The sequence below is a fragment of the Cajanus cajan genome, chromosome 7 (genome assembly GCF_000230855.2).
Source record: "Cajanus cajan strain Asha chromosome 7, NIPB_CcT2T_4, whole genome shotgun sequence".
Classification (NCBI taxonomy): Eukaryota; Viridiplantae; Streptophyta; class Magnoliopsida; order Fabales; family Fabaceae; genus Cajanus; species Cajanus cajan.
Window position 1 is genome coordinate 53,645,067 of NC_138523.1, and position 20,904 is coordinate 53,665,970.

The 20,904-nt window shown below is 30.5% G+C and overlaps 1 protein-coding gene across 5 annotated transcripts; it reads right to left on the reverse strand.

Annotated features, from left to right (window-relative positions):
- Positions 1–12,638: 12,638 nt before the first annotated feature.
- Positions 12,639–18,864, reverse strand: HDG7 (homeodomain GLABROUS 7). 5 transcript variants are annotated; one of them, XM_020384065.3, is made up of 10 exons: positions 18,222–18,362; positions 17,459–17,495; positions 17,110–17,327; positions 16,868–16,985; positions 16,090–16,773; positions 15,815–15,916; positions 15,524–15,736; positions 14,138–14,312; positions 13,617–13,984; positions 12,639–13,396 (listed from the first exon to the last, which is right to left on the reverse strand). In XM_020384065.3, exons 2-10 carry the CDS (start codon positions 17,489–17,491, stop codon positions 13,022–13,024), a joined length of 2,286 nt encoding a protein of 761 aa, XP_020239654.1. In that variant the 5' UTR covers positions 17,492–17,495; positions 18,222–18,362; the 3' UTR covers positions 12,639–13,021. The 5 variants fall into 5 exon arrangements, with proteins under 5 accessions (XP_020239654.1, XP_020239681.1, XP_082916220.1 ...); XM_020384092.3 differs by lacking the exons at positions 17,459–17,495; positions 18,222–18,362 and adding an exon at positions 18,709–18,864; XM_083060094.1 differs by lacking the exons at positions 17,459–17,495; positions 18,222–18,362 and adding an exon at positions 18,406–18,510.
- Between the last annotated feature and the right edge of the window lie 2,040 nt (positions 18,865–20,904).

Consider the following 20,904-nt stretch of genomic DNA (forward strand, 5'->3'; position numbering starts at 1 on the left):
TTAGGGTTTCTGTGAGTAGAATGAGATGAAAATGGATCTTAATTGGGAGAAGAACCCTCTCAGCATAAAAATTGCGATCTCTCTCCTTCCCTTAATTTGTTACTCTTATCCTTCCTCATTTTATGACTCAACAATTATTTTATTTTTTTTACTATGAATTTTTCTTTTTATTTTTATATTGTAAAATTAGGATTTTTTTTTTATATTTTAAAAAAAGAAAATTAACATAAGACATTGTAGTATCTAATTTTTTAGGGTTTAGGATTTATGCCTTCATTAGCTTATTTTTTTTAAGAAAAGGAAATATTGTTAAAATATTTGTTAGAATATTTTACATTTATAAATATCGTTAAAAATTATCATATAATATATAACTAAAATTATATATATATATATATATATATATATATATATATTCTCTATATCTAAATACTTTTGTTTATATAAAAGAAAATTATATATCTAAATATTTTCCCAGTATCAAATATACTGATTTTTTTTATATAAAAAATTATCTTATGTTTCTATATTTCTGTTTTTGCATGTTTTTTTATAATGGCTGAGGTATTTGATCCATTGGGATAACCAATATATATTTGATCTTGTATGATTGGTGTGCTTCTAAAAATAATAATATAATTTTATTGATTTTGTCTCTTATCCATAATTATTTATATAACTAGTTTTCAACATATATTGTTTTAGTAATTCAAATGGGAGATTTACAAGGAAATAATAAAGGAAAAGGAAAAGAGAAAAAAATATGAAGCTTGGAATAAAGAGGATTCCGATGAATTGTTACAATTGATAGTAGATGCTATAAAAAAAGGATAGGATATTATGGACAATTATTATTATTATTATTATTATTATTATTATTATTATTTATCTAGACATTATTTTTTTTAATTATTTTTGTCTTTGACTCTTTTTAAATTTGAATGTATGAATTTTTTTTTTAAAATCTTATCAAATGTCAAAACTCCACAAAAATTCTACAAAATCCCACAGAATCTATTAAAATCCTGATTTAAAAGTCTTGCAGAATCCATTAAAATCCTGATTTTAAGTCTTATAGAATCCTGCAAAATCTTAAAAGTCATGAAAATCCTGCAAAGTCTTTTAAAATTCGCAGGATTTTTTTTAACTAAAAAAGTCCTTTAAAATCCTAATCCAATACACCCCCCTTAGTGTTAAACACGGCGAATTAGGTCTTGAAATTAAAAAACAAAAAAAGAATAAAATGAAAATAGTATAACGGCCTTTTTGGTTTTTTCGTGAGTTGTGTCACATATTAAAAAATGTAAAAGTAAATTGTATCTTGAAGTGGATAGGTCATCACGTCCATAGATGAAAAACATCATCCTTTTTCCGTGCTCAATCATAATATTTTTTATACTTTTATTTTCTTAGCTTAACTTCATTGGTCAGTTAAAGATAAAAAGATTTAAGTTGATTGTTTAGATTGTGAAATTATCATCTTATGGCTTCTTCACCCGCAAGCTTAATTATTATTAGTTTATTATGTTGTTGGGCTAAGAAACACTAATGGCAAGCATTCTGAAAGTTGTCTGCCTCCAAAGTTTTTCATATATTTTGGAATTTTAGGATGTAAATCTCTTGTCTTATTTTCCTATCTCATTCCATATCTTTGTAATGAAAATTTGTCATAATTATCATTTAATGAATTCACGTTACAGTTCTCTCAACTTTAATAGATGATTCACAATATTCTAGTTTTTTTTTTCTTCTTCTCTTTCAATTCTCCCTTTTAACCTACATTTGTTTATTATGTGTACATTGATTGTCTTCCCCCACAACTTCCATGCATCAACGCATTCTCCTTACTTTTGTTTCTTCATTCATGGTTCTTCCTACCTATACTCATTTCTACATATATTGTTTTTCCTTTGCAACATCAGCTAATCGTAAGATAAATCAATAATATTCATTATTTATATGAATTTAGCATACTAAATTATTCATTTAATTGTTGAAGATATAATTGAATATACTTTTAAGAATTTGTTATGTGTTGCATGAATCTTAAAATTGAGAAGTCAAATTTTTTTTTTGTCTAATCACACATTTCAATATTTCAGATTTTTAATAAAACAAACTTAGAGACCAATTGTTTATTATTGTGATGATAAGGGAAACCTGCGTTATTTAATTAACTTTAGACATCTTCCACTATAGGCCTTAAAATTAGGCCTATAATATTTTCCACACATATCAAAAGTATGTGCTCAAAATCCATTATATTTTATCACATTATTAGTGGATTTAAGTATTATCAAATTGATCATAGTATTAGATCGTTTCTGGAAAAAAAAAATCATAATTGATTGTAAGTTTGTAACCCACAAGAATTTATGAGAAATTTCAACATTATCCTACTTAGTTAAAATCAAATGTATAATTCATAACTTTTAAATTTTTTTGAAAATGACTCTTGGCTAATAATTCATTATGGAATCAGTGCTAACTGCATCCCTTATTAATGTTGCACCTTTTATGATTACAAATGTTATCAACTTTGTTGAATAATCATCAATGTAGAGTGTAACAAAAAAATAACATATTAATGTGATCAAAAAGTCACACTATCATTTTTTATCAATCTTCAATTTATCTCCAATGTGATCAAAAAGTTTACTAATTAATTATTTAACATTGGATTAACTTCTGTTAATATAGTTTTTTTTCTCATACAAAATAAATTGTTATTATAGATTTTGTGAGTAAATACTAACAATATGATATATTAACACAAATACATGATACATTAGCATATAATAAAATTTATTATCGCCCTGATCAATCATAAAATTCTAAATTTGTAATAATATAATAACAATTCATATAAATTTATTTTCACAAGTAACATGATAATCAAGACAAAAGATAAATATTATCATCAGAAGAGTATTAATATGCATGCCCAACCGTGTAGAATTTATTCTTGAACCCACTTTATTTCACATTTATTTATTATAAAAATAGAGTTGCTCTAAAAAATAAAATAGATATAAAATTACTCTTGAATAAAAAGGAATTTGTCAGTTAGTAGTATACTTAAGACATTAGTTAAATAATTAATAAAGAACTTTATTAAAAAAAAAGTGATAAAATCATATTAATAATATACTTTATGTATGGTTGAATAGTTTTTTTTTTTTTTTTTTTGAATTTGAAAGATTGTGGAGATATTTGAGGTGGTTAAGATAGAAAAGTATTGTAGAAATAGGAAAGGAAGAGAGGGCTTAGGTAGTTGCGCATGAGTGAGTGAGTGGGTGAGTCAAAGCGCGTGAGGCATTTGTGTCAGTGTGTGTGTCTGCCTGCTGAAACAAAAAGAGATCAGCTACCCCGCGGACCACAAAAGCGACATGCTCTTTTCGTCCCACCTCCCACTCACTCACATGCTATGCTACACGTGTACTCAAAAACTATTCCTAAATATTTCCTCATGCCATTCACCCAAACATTAATCACTTTCATATACTGCTTTGCCTAATCATTTTTATTAATACAATCAATTAATTATTAAATCAATCCAACATATTTTACAATCGCTGATTCTGCTCTTCTCGTTAGGTTTCATACCCTCACTTAATCTCCAAAACAAGATTCTGGCAGGAAAATATCTTATTCAATATTTTATTTTTTACTGAGAAAATATCTTATATGTTGTTAAACTTGAAACAGTGACATATTAAATATCTTATGTTGCTAAACTTAAAACAGTGACATATTAATTGTTCCCGTCTTTCTCTTTCGGATTCGTTGAGCTTCACACATAATAAACAAACATTTGAGTACACAATATTAGGAATCAGATATGTAATCACTTATTATTTAAGTTATAGTAAAATACTAATGGGTCTTTCATGGCTTGCGTAAATTGACGTCAGTGTAAAAATTATTAATTCTTCATAAAATGTCTCATCACAATTTAAGTGACGTCTTCAAAATGGACTTGGTAGCAAATCTGGAATGTTATGTTGATGAATTTCAGCTGGAATGTTGATTTTGTTTAATAAAGTGGGAAGTTATTTGTTCAAGTGGATCGCTGATTTGTCTAAATTTTTTTCAAGTTGATCAAGGTTTTGGTTCTGGCACGTCTAAGACACTTTAGTCAAATACCTACGGGTTGATGCATGTCATATTCATAAATTAGACTCTGTATATTTTGAATATAGATTTATGAGAAGTATTAATATTTTTTTTTTACATTAAATCACTTTACAAAAATACAAGTCTCAACATTCAGAAGATTTTTCAGATTATAACTTTAGAAGGATTAAGCATTTTTTAATTTATATTATATTTTATATCGTTTTAATTCTGGAAGACTCCCTCTCTTTTTTTCATTTTACTCCTTCTCCCTAAACTATTTCATTTATTTGGATTCTCAAAGGTGTTGAGCATTAGGTAAACAAGAAAGCTTTAAAACTCTAAAGTCAGATTTTCATTTCTATTTCTTTTCTTTTCCTTCTTCCTTAGACAGTTCGGATTCGGCATTTTTCATTGCGAGGTAAGAGAAGCTAGAAATTTATTATTCATTGTTGCTTGTAGCATGATAGTGGTGTTGTTTGATTGGTTGATGAAATGTGGATTATTTTGTGTAGCATTTTAGTTGAAAGTGAGGTGTTGAGTGAAAGGGAGAGAATGTGGTGGTTTGGATCGAATTCTTGTTGCATGTGGGTTATGTGATGTTTGCTGAGTTGCATGTTGATGGTAGGACTGTTTTCTTGCAATTGCATGTGTTGGGTCTCCTTGGATTGTAGGTTTTTGATGAATTTTGGGTGAAAAATATGTAAGAAGCCATGGAAGGGCAGAAAGCTCTGCACTTCGCGTTGGAGTGTTGAACCGACACTGCAATTGTGAGAGAAAACATAAAGGTCGAGACCTGGAGCTGCAGCTCCAAGTTGGGCATTGCGGCCCTAAAAGAAAATAAAGTTGGCAGAGAGTTAGAGCTAGAGCGCTGAATTGAGCGTTGTAGCGCCAAGGATAGATGATCGAATTTGGTCTTAGGGTCTTCATGAAAGTTGTAGCCTTGGATGTTATCTTTGCAATAGCGCTAAAAACACCCAAAAATAAGGTCTAGAACTCCAGTTATGACCTTTTTAGTGAGCAAAGGTCAAACTATCAGGATTTACGCTAATTGTTACGGTTTTTACATTTTTTAATAAGGTAGATGATAGAATTAGGACTCAATGTCTTCATGGGAATTGTAGAAAAATCTTCTTATCTTTAAAATGAGCTAAGGATGAGAATGATAAGAGTAGTATAACTTCATTGATGTTGTTTTATGTGAAGTTTGCTATTTCACAATAAGTGGTTTGGTTAAGTTGAAAGTTGTTTTGAAGGCTTAGGTTGATTTATGTTGTTTATGTGTGTAAGTTGGCATGATAGATAAGTTGTAAATATTTAGTTTGAGTTGTATTATGTGATGAAAATGTTGTGTGCTGATATAAATGATAAAATGCTGAATAATGATGATTGTTGTAGTATGATGAGAAAACATAGTTGTGAGTTGAGAGTTGCATGTTGAACCCTAGTTGTGTAGATGTGTATAAATGGTATTTAAGTTGTTAAGATGACTATGATGTTTGAGTTGTGAGTTGAATGAGATGATAATTGTTATTGTGTTGTGATGATGAGTTCTTGATCACTAGAAATAAGGGAGATATTTTTAAAGTTGCTCATTTCATTGTGCAGATTGAGATAATTGTGGTGTTGAGATCCCAATTTGTACCTCCTTGGAAAGTTGTCCCTTGGAGTGGATGATGTGTTGTTCTCCTCTAGGATTTACTTGGTTCCGTGTGTGGACAAGATCGAGACATACGTGTACAAAGCGACCACGACATAGGGGTCAGGTCGAGCTATACCGATTATAAACGACCAATTCGAGTAAAGTACGAAGTCGGAAACTTAGTTCCTAACCGAGTATCAGAGGGTTGTAGTATTTGGAGGATAGTCACTAGCTAATCCCATAAGTAGCTTAGTTGAGCTAGCTAATGTCATGGTAGACCTAAACTCAACTGTCCTGTCCTGACATAGTACTACACTTCCTTGTTTAAGTGACAAAGTCTGAGAAACCTTTATCGTGTTGTGAATTTTTATCCAAATTTGCTATTTACCTAACAAGCCCAAAAAGGTTATGTGTTGTCGGTTCGGTAGGACCTAGCCACTTAGACTGCTCATCCTGTGTTGTAGGAGATCTCCGAGTTAAAATGCATGACGACACGTATGTGTTGAGGAGTTGATATTGTGATGATATGAGTTGTATGTGTTGATGTGTTGTAAAAGTGTTGTTGAGATGTGTGTTGTTTATGTGTTGTGTGTTTTATGTTGATCTAGTTAATGATGATATTGATGTTAAGTTGTCAATGTTTTAAGTTATTTTCCTATATATGTGTTGTTTATTTTTACTAGTTTACCCTTGCATATTTCCATATGGTTTGGACTGCGATAATCATACGATGTATGAGAGCAAGGCAGGGATAGACATGTGTTAGCTGATGGATGGTCACTTGGTGGCAGGAGCTGGAGAGTTATATTTTGTTGACTACCCCTAGTGGTAGAGTTTATTTTATAGATCGTTGTATATATTGTGGCATGTTAGGCCACCTTTGGTACACAGTGATGTGTGTGTATGTATGTATATATATATATATGTATATATATATATATATATATATATATATATATATATATATATATATATATATATATAGGGAACATATCAAGTGAGAGAGAATTTATTATGAGAGATGAGAGACTTAAAATATAACCCTTAGATTAATCAAGTAAGAGAAAATTAATCTAACAGTTATATTTTAACCCTCTCATCTCTCATAATAAATTCTCTCTCACTTGATATGTTCACACATATATATATATATATATATATATATATATATATATATATATATATATATATATATATATATATATAGGGGAATGCTAATGTACTCCCACCTATTTTTTAGTGGGAGTATGTTAGCAACCTATACCAATTTTTTAGGACAAAAAAACCACTCATTTATTTTGATTTGGTTAATTCGTACAAAGGATATTATAGTAATTTAATTTAATTTTAAATAAAAATAAAAATATTTTCTCTCTCTTATTAATTTCATTCTCCAATTCATTTATTTTTTCTATTAATAAATTTTTATTTGTTCAGAGAGAGAGGAGAGAGACATCATGAGAGATGAAAGAGAAATGAGTTAAAGAAAGAATTTAATAGGAGAGAGATAAATAAGTTAGAGAAAGAATTTAATAAGAAAGAGAAATGAGTTGGAGAAGAAATTTAACAAGAGAGAGAAATGATTTAAAGAATGAAATTAATAAGAGAGAGAAAATATTTTGTTTTCATTTAAAATTAAATTAAATTACTATAATATTCTTTGTACGAATTAACCAAATCAAAATAAATGAGTGATTTTTTTGTCCTAAAAAATTGGTGTAGGTTGCTAACATACTCCCACTAAAAAATAGGTGGGAGTACATTAGCATTCCCCATATATATATATATATATATATATATATATATATATATGTGTGTGTGTTTTATATTCACATTATATTATTTAGTATATATTTATAGTTATTTAATTATATTGTTTCGTAGTGTGACGAACATGACAGGTTATTACAAATTCAATCTAATATCTTATATTTTAGTAAAAGTATATATTTTTTACATAATCATATATCAATAATACAAGTTCTTCATTTAATAAATAATATTTTAACGAAGATGTATAATATTAATATTGATATCTTTCTCTTAATATATATATATATATATATATATATATATATATATATTAATTGTAAGTATATTTTTTAATTCTTCAATTTAACTATATATATCAATAAAATTAATTAAGTCGAATTTTGTCACAAAATTGACCTTGTCAAAATTTTAAGCCAATAAGAACATGAGTAAATATGTATCAACTCATCCATTAACAGTCCTGAAGATACTTAAAAAAAAAAATATTCTAACGCTCAAATTATTAATAACCCTACTTAAACAACGAGATATAGTAAATATGCATCTATTTTACCATTTGTGAAAACTTGTCACATGACAGTCATAATGCAAAATGATTATATGTTGTTTCAGACTTTAGTATAGTGATAGATTAACTTGTCTCTTAGCTGAGATGAAGTTTGCTATACTTTCATGCATGTAACATTGACTTTGATCGGTCCTTATAATTTTTAGCCTTCGAGATATTTGGGCCTACGAGATTTGACTTGTGGATTGGGCTGATCTTAATATATAAGAATTGTCCCTAGCTTTTGTATGCTTGCAAGGCATGCACATCAAGTTATTTGCTCAAAAGTAATCAAACTGGATATAATGTTTTGCATGTGTTATTTGGGTGTTTTTTTTTTTTTTTTTTGTGTGTGTGAATTGAATGTTATTGCTTGATTATATCTGATAATTGGGCATCATTATTACAACGCATCTATCTACAATGTTCTTTTTTCGTCTTTTTAGGATTTACGATTTAGGATTGTTCTGTTTAAATATATAGTTCGGATGAGGTAAAACCGATTATTGAATTAATTAAACAGTTTAAATAGTTTTAGCCTCTATATTTTTTATTTTTTTTTTACCGGTAGGTACTTAGCTCACACTGGCTTTATCTTTTTATGGATTTTTGGTTAGGCTATCAACTTCAATCAGTCAAGAGTTTTTGACATTATTGATAGAAGAAAAGAAAAGAGTATCCTAATGCTAAAACTTTTCGAGAGAATGATGTCATAGAAGAAAAAAAAGAGCTTCAATCTCTGGGAGGAACCACGATCATGATACATTTCGAAGGTATAGAGGCTAAAACTATTTAGATAGAAGGTATTGATAACCATGTCCGAGAGATGGACGTTGTTTTATTATATTATTGGCTAAAATATGCTTTACTCCATGGTAAGGTTATTTTTTATCCCATAAATTTAAAATTAATTTTTTAATCATGTAATTTCAAAAAATTATGTATAGTCCTTAAATCATTAGTAACATTACATATAATGCTAGATCAAATCAATTTTGTAATATCAATTTAATTTAATATGATATTTTTACAAATAATAATACTAGTGTAGATAAATTTTTGTACAATAAAGTAAGTAATAAATTAATTTTGTTTGATAGATTTACTAAAAATACTTGAATAGAAAAACTAATAAGATTTTCTCAAACCACAAAGATTAAAAAATCACTTTAAAATTTAAAGAATAAAAACAAATTTATTTAATATTTAAGGGATTAAAAACATATTTAAATTTTATATTAATTTACACTTATTTTTTTAATGTAATTTGGTGGTCAAGAAGAAGAGTCTCATTAATTTGTGTTTAAAGCGAGCGGGTTGTACGTATTCTTAATTAAAGAGGCACATAATAAATTTATAGAAATTGTATGAAAGTAAAACTGAAGCAATAAATAGCATAATAATATAAAGTCTGAAAAAAGGAGCGTGTATATATATAAAGTGATAGAAGAAATAGTGTCGGATTCCAACATGTATTAGTACAATTACATAATTTGTTTGGAACTTTAATGTGAAATAATTCATTGCATAAGAATAGATTATGGAGATAGCATGCAGTGGAGTGTTGGTTGATTCAAATGATGTCAAAATGTTGCAATCAACTGAGAAGGGGTAGCTGGGTTTTAGATGACAACTAATTAGTGCATTTAAGGATCATAATATCTCAGCGCCCCATCAAATAAAGCTATGGTTCCATCCTTTGAATGCGGACGTTCAACAATTATATGGACCACATCACACTGCACTTTTCAATCACAAACATTGCAGATGGAAACTTGATGCCGCTTCCAAAGATTATTACCAACTATAAACAACATGTCAGACTTGGAAAATTATTCAACAAGGTTACTCATAGTTAGACACATATTTTTATGTTGTGTACCTGTGAGGCCATCTACTTCACTTCAATTTGTGACGTCTTCATTGCTATATGCTAGCTGTGACTCCAAAACCGGTTCCACCAATAGCAACTGTCAATGTTGGTCCAACTGGAAAACTCCAAAGCCATTTCCACACCCATTCCTTCCCAAAATAAAGAATCAAACCTTATTAATTATATTTTTGTTTTTACCAAGTTACATAACTCACTATATATGTAACTACAATGTCACGAAGTGGATCACTAGTGACGTTGCTAATTCACCAACCCTCGAAACTGTGTTTAACATCAACTATAGTACTTTGTACGCCTGTGATCCAAAGGGAGATCATCAATGTCAAAAACTGCATGTCTGCTCTCTTAATAGATGAAGTTGTACATGACAAACACTAGAGGGGTGCTTGGTAGGAATTAAAATGGGCAGGTAGCAAAAGGAATTTTATTTGAATTTTGACCTTATTCATTTCCATTTTACAGCCTCTCATCATTTTATCATATACCAAACACAGATGATATCATTCAAGAGTGTATGAGTCTGCTGCTACATCATACCACAGCTTTGTATGCTGGTTGAATCAATTTTATTGTCTCCGTTGGCATTAGTTTGTATCGACTCTAAACGAAAATAAATATGTATCATACAATAACACAGTATTGACAACTTGTAACACAACAGCTGCACTGAAGAAACATTAAAAGCAAGAATTAATTAAATCATACAGACATCAAAGTACACGCAGACGCAGTAGTCCATTGGCCTCTCGTTTACAGTCAATGATATCATGTCACTAACATTATAGGATTTTCAAATTGATGCAAGTGACATGAGGTTGATCGTTGATGATATTGGATTCGTGTTTGGTTTGCTACTAAGGAGAAGAATGAGAGGGAAGGGGGTTTGGGTAAAAAACAGAAATGGATGCCAATTATTAAATTATTTGAATTTTGGTGGATCATTTATAAATATATACCATGGTCCATGAGTTTTATGTGTATATTTGGAGGCCCAAATGAACAAGTAGGAGCAGTTGCTTCTTCTAATACTTGACCCAAATCGCAGTTTACCTAAATCAAATACTTGGAACGTACTCGTACTTTTTGTATGTAATTTTGATAAATTTAATTATTTTTGGAATATGGCATTTTGTTTTAAAAATTAATGCACTGATATTCCAATTTTAAATGATGAATCTTATGGATTTGTTTTTGTTGTTGTTGAAACCTGAAACCTGTAAATATTTAATTAAATAAAGGTTAAATTATACTTTTAATTTTTTATTTTATTTATTAAATTTATTTTGGTTCGTTATCTTTTAAATTTTTATTTTGATTTTTTATCTCTTAAATTTAGATTAATTTGATCTTCTTAAAATAATTATTGTTTTTAATTTTGAAATATGATTTTAAATCATTTTTATTAATTAAAGACTTGAATTTATTTTATTAGATTTACTTATATAAAAATTATTAAGCGTAATTAAATTTCAAATAAAAAAATGTTACAAATATTGTAAAAATTGCATAAAAATAAGTTTAAAAAAATTAAAAATTTAAAAAATATATATAATTTCATACTATTTTCTAATTACTAATGAAACATATTTTTTTATATAATTTTTATTATGTTTATAGTCTTTTGAATTCGAGTATCAATTGAATTTCATGCTTTTTTATATAATTGAATTTAATGTTACAAAATTTATATTATGAATTAATTCGAAATTATATTTTAAAATTAAATTATTATTATTTTAAAATGATCAAATTAATCTAAATATAAAAAATAAAAAATAAAAATAATATTTTAACAAATAACAGATTTTAAAAATAAGATAAAAGACAAAAATATAATTTAATCTTAAATAAATAATAGCTTAAATTGTCACTTTCAAGTATAACTTTGTGTTCGTGTCTTTCATTTATTTCAAGCTAAACTCGCGTACGTTATAAACTTTTCTCCTCTACCCGCTTAGGAGATCATAAAATATTTCTTCTTTCCTTAATTTTGTAATTCTGAAATACTTAATAATAGTTCTCTCTTTATCTATCAGCTATTTCTCTAACATATATGTTGATACTCGATTCTACTCGTCCTAAACTTTTGCTAAAATTATAATCAAGAAATAAAACAAAATAGTTTGGCTAGAATAATTCTCTAGACTAGATTCCAACAAAGTAACAATCGTTTACCGAAATCATCATTCATTCTTATTGATATAGAACAAATTATACCAACATTACTATATTTTTTTTCTGAAATACATTGAATCATTGATACCCTTGTTATTAGAAAAACACGTTTATATTGTGTACTTTTATAAGGGGTTATTGTAAAGTTAAAAAAACAAAAACGAGAGAGAAACGAGAAGGTATTAATACATATTTATAATTTAGAATTTATGGGTGTAAAAATAGCATAACCCTTAATAATAATTCCAACTTTAATTCGAAATTTGAATATATTTTAAAAATGAAAATATTAGGCGGCCTAACTTGAAGAGAAAATACAATTATAAGATCTAGGAATTTATGTAAAAATAAAATAGAATCGCTTAAATTTGTAAAAAAATTTAAAAACAAATTTTGGTATACCTACTTAAAAATTATGATGACAATTCAGAAGGCGCCACCTACCCGGAAGTCCCCAACCTCCCGACGAAGACAAAGAAAAGAGCAAAATATGAAAATGAATTGGAAAATACATTAGTTCAGGAATTTGCAACAGTATAGGATGGGCACTAGTAAGTAGTAAGTAGTAACACTAACACGCACATATTTTTTTTTAATCGAAACAAGAGTGCTGGGAGGAACTCGCAGGTGAACGAGTCAATACCCGAACCACTATGAGCAGAAAACTAAGCATCAAGTTCCTCCATCGCGGTTCGTTCTTGACTCGAAACCTTCCTTACGCGACCCTTTCTGCCTCAGCCTCTTCCACTACTCTATCATATTATAATTTAATCCTATACACCCTTCTCTCAAATTCATCTCAGAAAGAATTTAATAATAAAAAAGACACAAAGTAAGGTAATTAACTTAACTTGCATTAACAAAATGGTATATATCATGCAACTCTGAGAGCAGCTTTTATCTTCTGAATGGTGCATGAGATGAGGTTATTCACAGTATCAACTGACTCCACTGTGAGCTTAGCCGTTGGGAGGCTATTCACCAGAATTTGGAACCCAACTGTCAGAAGGCTTCCGCCGCTGTTGTCGCCGCCACCCTTCGCCATAGTCCCGTTGCAACTGTTGCTGGAATGACCATCCGGAAGAATGGCAAACCCTGAAGGCAATAGTGCTACGTATGCAGAATCTCCCCCACTCATCACCACGTTCAACGATTGCACGTCCACCGGTGCATATACCACCACTGAACACGACGCATCCATCCATGTCTCTTGCAGAATCAGCATGCTGCTATCGTTCGCATTAACAGCCTGCATATAGCACACCCCATAATGCATGACAACCACAAAACAACAAAATACTAAGTACACTTTTGTTATGCAACAGTTAAAACATGAAATAAGAATTTTGTTACTTGTAATAGTCCTACCTGGTTTGACCAAGATTTCCTCTCAGAATACCTATAACATATATAATACTAAGAACATAAAATAATGTTTAATCTATATGTGTCATCTTGTTGTAACTTACATTAGCACGAAGGAGAGAAACACAGTTTCCATGTCCTTGTCCTTTGGCAATGTGGACCATCTCCTGCATTGGTCCGCCATTGGACAAGATGTCCCACTCACTTCTGAGGCGTTCGTCACGCAGAAAGTCAAAGAGCCTCTGTCGAGTCACTGGCACCCAAACAGAAGTTGCAGCACTGAGCACAATCCCCGGAGGCTCACCAGGGTCATCCACGTTTTTCCTAGTCATAACCTTCATGTCATCACCGAGAGTCCCTATGTGAAGGCTGTCCCACTTGCGAGCCGAAGAAGCACACACCCCCGAACAGAAGTTACTAGTCATGCGTTGTGCCAACTTCAACATGCTTCTCCTACCAGCTTGGCTCAATGCTGCAAAGTGCCAAAGTTTAAACAATTTATAGTGCTACATAACTACATGTGATGAAAAGGCATACAACAACCAATGCATGCATTTTTTTTTTTATTTGACGGCAATAGAATTCAAATATAAAAATCTACGCATGCATATATATAAATATACACCTGTGTGATCATCACTTGAGATAGAAGAGGACATGAGGATAGCCAAGCATTCACACTGCCTTTGGAGGGTGGCGATCCATCTATGAGCACCGAATCCAACGCCACAACTAAGCAATGGCCGATAAAGTTGGTGGACAACACTCTCATCATACTCCCAGTGCTCAAGCCAAGTAACCTACAAACAGTGCACCTTGCCTTATGTCAATTTTCAAAAACCCAATGCAATAATAAAGAAAAGATTGAACTACTTAAAGATATGCGATGTTTATGTAATGTAAAGAATCACAAGACAATGAAGTGATAAAACTTTTTTTTTTGAGTTGGACATAGATCACATTATTTGTCACAATGTCACATCTATTAGTTTCTCTCTTTATTTTTCTTTTTATCTCTTTCTTCCTTCTACCCATAAAAATGGAGTGATTATTAAATGGAATATAAATAATGGAAGAGATGTTAAGTGTATGAATATAAAAAAGTAAATTAGAAGGGCGATTATTGAATGAAGTAAAACTCAACATTAAACTACATAAGAAATTAAAAAAAAAATGTTTTGACATGTATAAAACCCTAGACTAATTATAAATTAATACCCCAAACTAAGAGAAGTCTGTAGAGGAATACGTGACATGTCAAAATTGGAGCAGATGTCAACGGGATGGAGGAGAATCCCAATACAGTTAGCAGATTATGGAATTTTTTTTAACATTATAAATCCTATATGAATATATTAAAGGGCACGGATTAACACATCACCTGTCACCATTATATTATAGCAGAAAATGACTGGATCCAGGTCATTATGGTCTCGTATGCAGTAAAAAAATGGTAGTACACTTTATATAAAAGGAGATAGGAATAGAAGCATCAAGAGTATTGTTTATACAACGAATATGAAGAATCCAAGATTTAAAATTTTCATGCACTTTTAAATACTAAAAGATGCGAAACAGAAACGAAGTTTCAAACTTTCGCTAAACAATGTAAGCCTTGATTCACTATTCTCAAGGAATAGCACTGAACAAATTAAGTACAGACAACAAGTAACCCTTACTCTGAAGTTAGAAGAATATAATACACTTTAACTAAGGAAGCATCTCCTCAAATAAATAAACTAGTAAAAAATGCTGATCTCTCAGACAAAGTTCAACCTTATTCTATTTATAGCAGTCAAAACAAAGTTCAGTTAACAAAGAAGTCAAGTGCAACATCTTGCAAAATTATAACATCAAATATAACAAAACACCCCATTCACTATCAGAAGTAAGATACCCTCAATTTAAAAATAGAAAAATCTGAACACTACAAAAAGCAATAAACAGTGCCACGCAAAAAGATTAAAAAGAAAAGAAAGAAGTCTTAAAAAGAACTTGGATCAGCACTTACCTTAGAGTAACCATTGGGCATATCCTGCACAATACAGCCAGAAGGAAGCCTCCTACAGCTCATGAATGGTTGTGCATTAGCAGCATCATGACCGATGTCAATAGAAACATCAACCACAGCCCATACACCTTCTGCATGCTGCTTACAGAACCGGAGGAATCTTACTTGACGAACCGGGACTAGTGGTGAAAGCAATTGAACCTCAGCATGCATCTGAAAAATACATAATCCTAGTCAGTTCCGGCCAACCACTGAGACAAAGTGAAGCAAATAGACAGCAAAGAAACACACCACTTGTAGAGCACCATTTCTTGTTCCACCCATGCCATTAGATATAACATCAAGGTTGATAGCTCTAGCAATCATTGAAGGAAACATCTCTGCCCATCGATTCTATTCAAACAAATTAATAATCAATTAAAACAAATATTAAACAAACCTGCGCCAATTCTAGACTAAAGTAAAGTCATAGTCCATTAGTAACATTGCTTTGATCCCTGCATCAATGGCAATTCACAAAACTATAATTAATTAGAGTTCTAGGTTGTTGACCATCATAGTCATACCGCGTCCATCAAAGTTTCCACAAGGGCTAAACTGTTGATGATTACTATGCCAGTTTCTCTTGTAGCTTCAGTTACATAACCCGTGGGTTTTGGACCAATACAAGGAGAAAACAACCTTGCATACTCCTCATGATTAAACACTTGCTTCTCGCCATCCAAACTCTTAATCCAAAGAGGGCTCTCTGCCTGAGTCATCTTAAGTAATTCCTCCATAGCAGCCAATGCAAGATCTATAAGCATAGATCTCTCCAGCTGAACTTCATTTCCCATCAATCCCAATGGTGGTCTAATCCCAGGCATTGCAGGTTGTGTGCCCAAATCGCCCAAATCAAGTCCCATTGGCAAGGGAGTGCCAAGAGTGGTTGAACCACCAATCCCATTCCTTCCAATACCAAGTTCTAGACCAGAATTTGAGGTTGGGAGGGCCATGGGACTGGTCAATGATGAGATTGGCTTGCCAAGGAACTTGTTTGCTAAGGCACATATACGGTTCAATTCATCCTTTAGTCTAGCATTTTCAATTCTAATCTGGTGCTCCTCAAATGAAATTTGGCCAGGAATAGCTGGCCCACCACAGTTGTTACACACTGGATTTGACATCGCATCCTTCATCAAACTGTTCTCAGCTCTCAGCTTCTCGTTCTCTTGCCTAAGCATTATGTTCTCATGGCGTTCCAGTTGAGTCTGCTTCAATAAAAAAATCACTTCAATTAGTACAATATCCAACCTGTATCAGCAAACTGCATTCAAGTGCAATAATATGTGTCTTCAAATTCACCTTCATCTGAGTTCGTCGATTCTGAAACCAGAACTTGACTTGCTTATTCTCCAAACTAAGCCTCTTACTGAGATCCAACCTTTGCTTCTCATCAGGATGAGGACACTCCTTGAAGAAACTAAAAACCAATAAAGGCAAAACCAAAAGCATAAACCACCCTTACCACATAATTCAATCACTGAAGCAAATTGGGAACAAAATAAAAAAAGATGCAAAGTATCATCATAAAATTAAAGGCATACGCCTCAAGCTCTTGAATTTGGTGAGGAGTATGTCTGTGATATCTCTTCTTCCTCTGTGGCTGATCATCACCACCATCCTGATCATCACCAGATACGCCTTCAAAGTTATCACTTCCAGAACGGCTTTCATATTCATCATCCCTCATCCTTCCCATCAAACCAGCATCAAAATTTTCCCCAATGAGACCCATCTCACTGGGGCCTTCCATTTTCCTTTGCTGTAGAAAATAATAACAACCCCGTTATCAACAAGAGGGATACGAATAATAAGATGCACAAATCAAATTCAATGTCCATACAGAAGTAAACAATAACATAAGATGCTCAGAGATGGAGACAAAAACCATACAGTTGAGTAGGAGAAGGAAGATGAATTTTGCATTGAACTGGAAATGGATTGAGAAATAAATATATCAGTCTCAACTCTTGCACCCCCAACAGCAACTGGTAATCAAAATCAAACCTAGGCTCGAACCCCACAAAGAAGTTTTAAAAAAATGGATTGACCCTGTCTCTTTTATCTCCCAAAAATTTCTGTGCCTCAATTCCTCCCATGCTGACTCTCATGTTCCTCCCTTTTTTATATTTCTATTTTTTATAACCCGAAATTGTCACTGTCACTTTTGCAAGGAACTTTTCAGTTTTTTGATTTCTTCTAACACTTAACTTTTTGACCTTTAAACCAGATTGAGCTAAACACTGACAAGGTTGAAATTTTGGTGTGAAAAAGTAGACGTGGCCAAAAAGTTGTTTCCTTGTCGACACCCCCTTTCTCTCTCTAGAAGGCTATTCCTGAAACAGATGAAAAGAGGAACAGGACAAGAAAATCATCTTCCTTTCTGATCCAAGGTTCACACCTGCATCTCATGTCTGCAACCCCAACAGCAGAAAAAAAACACATAAAAGGGAGAACCACTTGTTTTTCTATATTTCACACTTGACCGATTCCTTGTCAGTATTGAGAATTTTGAAAAAGACACCAGTAGGGAGAAAATCCAAAGAAGTCTAAGCCAAAACGTCCCTCAGGAAAAAAAAAATATATAAAACAAAGATTAAGAATCTTTTAACATATATAAATATATGCATAAAAAGGACAGCAACAAACACAAAACCTTATCTCATCTCATAGTCATATTCACACACCGCTCTGACTTGTCAAATGCATCACACCAAATCTAAGCAAAAAGAACCACCCCCACCATTCTCTCTTCTCTCTCCACCCCCACACTCATATAACTGAGAAATGGAGAAAGTTAGATGGTATACAAACCAACCATGGTACGGAGAAAACGATACCTTTTAATTTGACAGTGAGCAAAGTAAAAGAGCCAAAAAAAACAAACAGAGTCACTGGGTTCCACAGCTAAGAAAGTTATGATTTCTCTTTTAAAATAAATATCCAATTCGTGGTTGATAAATTTGACAGCAAAAACATTAAATTTTAAAAGGTAAAAAAAAAAAAAAAAAATTGATCACTGTATATTACTAGTATTAAGATTGGTGGAAGAGAAAAGGACAGATAAAATAAGATATAGTAGTAGTATTTAAATATATTGATTGATTAACATTAAGAATAAAGAAAGGATGGAGCTGACTTACAGTGACTATGGGGTAATGAGAAAGTCAATGGTTTTCGTCTCTAAGATATTTGTTTTTTGATAACTGAAACTGAAAGAAAGCCATTCCAAGTTGCTGTTAATATAGGTGCTTGTTCAACCACATCTTTCTCTGTTGTTACTCTCTACATCTACAGACTTCATTATTTTTCCTTGTTCAATGTGAGGAAATGTATTACATAAGAGAGAGAGTGGGGTCCATGCTAGAAAGAAGGGGGTTCGTGATGTCCGCCACCAATCACAATTCAACATGGAGCGCGTGTTTCACGCGCCAGCTTCCGCTATTACTATTGTCAACTACATTCTACTCGCTTTGTCCTTTAGAAAGGCCTCATCCGGTGTTTGGCGGTCCACGGTAAGACACGAGAAGGACCAATGAGAGGGTGAGGATTGGATCTTGTGTATCCAACCTTTTTAAGTTTTATCCATTCTTGGATTTAGCTTTTGTGTAACAACTAACAACACTGGGGCTCGGCTGCAAAACTTATATCGTCATACAATTCTCATTACCTGCTTTTTATTATCTTCGCTTAATTTTGCTTTTTAAAATTCACTATTTTTAATTTCTCAAATATTATAATAATTTTAATCTTTTAAATATTACTGTTATATATTTATTATTATTAAAATTACTAATATATATAACTTATATAAAAATTTATATAATCATAATATTTAATAAATTAAAATCATATAATTATAATAATTAAAATTACTCTAATTACACAATTATAATATTAAAAAAATAAAAAATATAATTAAGTCTATTATCTTTTATTTTACATATTCATCTTATTAGTGTAAGATGACTAATTTTATTTTAGTTTATACATATATTCCTTATAATTTTATAACCATTACTTTCTAGTTCTTACAAAAACTAGACATGAGAACTTAAAAAAGAATAAAAATAATTTATTGAAATTAAAAGACATAAAAAATAATTAAAATTTTTCTTTTCTATTTTCAAATAATTTATTTCACACCAATAATTTATTGGTTCTTATTATTATATATATGATCTAACAACAGAAATTTTTGAAAAATAATTTCTGAAATTTTTTTTTATTTAAAATTTGAAGGTCATAATTATTTTATTTTAAGTTTTTTAATATCTAAACGAAGTAAATTTTTAAAATCATTTTTTAAATATTATTCAAATAAAATCCATTCTCATTAGTAATAATTAATTATTAAAATAATTTAATTTTGTAAAATATTTAATCAATATCTTAAAGATACTAGTTTAGGAATAAAAAATTTATTAAAAATATATATTTACATATTTTTGGGTATATCTTTATAGTCATTTTTAACGAATTTTTTTATTGATTCCTGTCAGCAAGACTATTTAATTTTCACACTTGTTTTAGTTTTTTTTTTCTTGCGTCGGTTACAATTGAAAACAATCATAGCGTTAACAGTGTTGAAGACTTGGGAATCCCAAGTGTATTTGGTTTTTTCATTTTCAGTTGGAAAGTTTACTTTTCTTTGTGGTAACACATTTTCAATATGATTATAAAAATAACATTTCTTCAGTATGCCTTTTGTAAATTAATAGGAAAATTATTTTAAAAAATACGTTGGAAACTAATTAATCATGCTCAGAATTTCTTTTTCTTAATTTAATTATAATTTTTATAATAGTTTTAAAAAATTATCATATAATTTAAACAATAAAATAATTCACCTATGTTAATAATAATATAGAAAATCAAAGTCTTATAATATATCACATGATAATTAAATAATAATATAAAATAGACTCCTTACGTAATGATAAGAAATATTTTATATATATATAGTGTTGTAGCTAACCTGTGACTGGATATCTACTATTTTTTTACGAGGAATTTCAAACCATTAAAATAAATAAGCCCAGAAGAAGAAAAATTAATTGCGTGAACGTTTTTATTGTCGTGTTACAGGTAAAAAATACTCGTTGATTTTTTCAGTTTATAATTTCTACTTGAGTTTTGATTGATCATTTTTAATATAATTTTTTCTCCTAAGTATATATAATTTTTTACAGTCTAGAAGATTTAAATTTAGTTCCACTTATATGCTAACATAACATAATGTTGGTAAAATAATTAAGTGAATAATTCGCGTAGAACCATCGGATCTACTATTTTACTGGTGGATTAGTGCTTAAAAAAGTACATTGTATAGATCGATA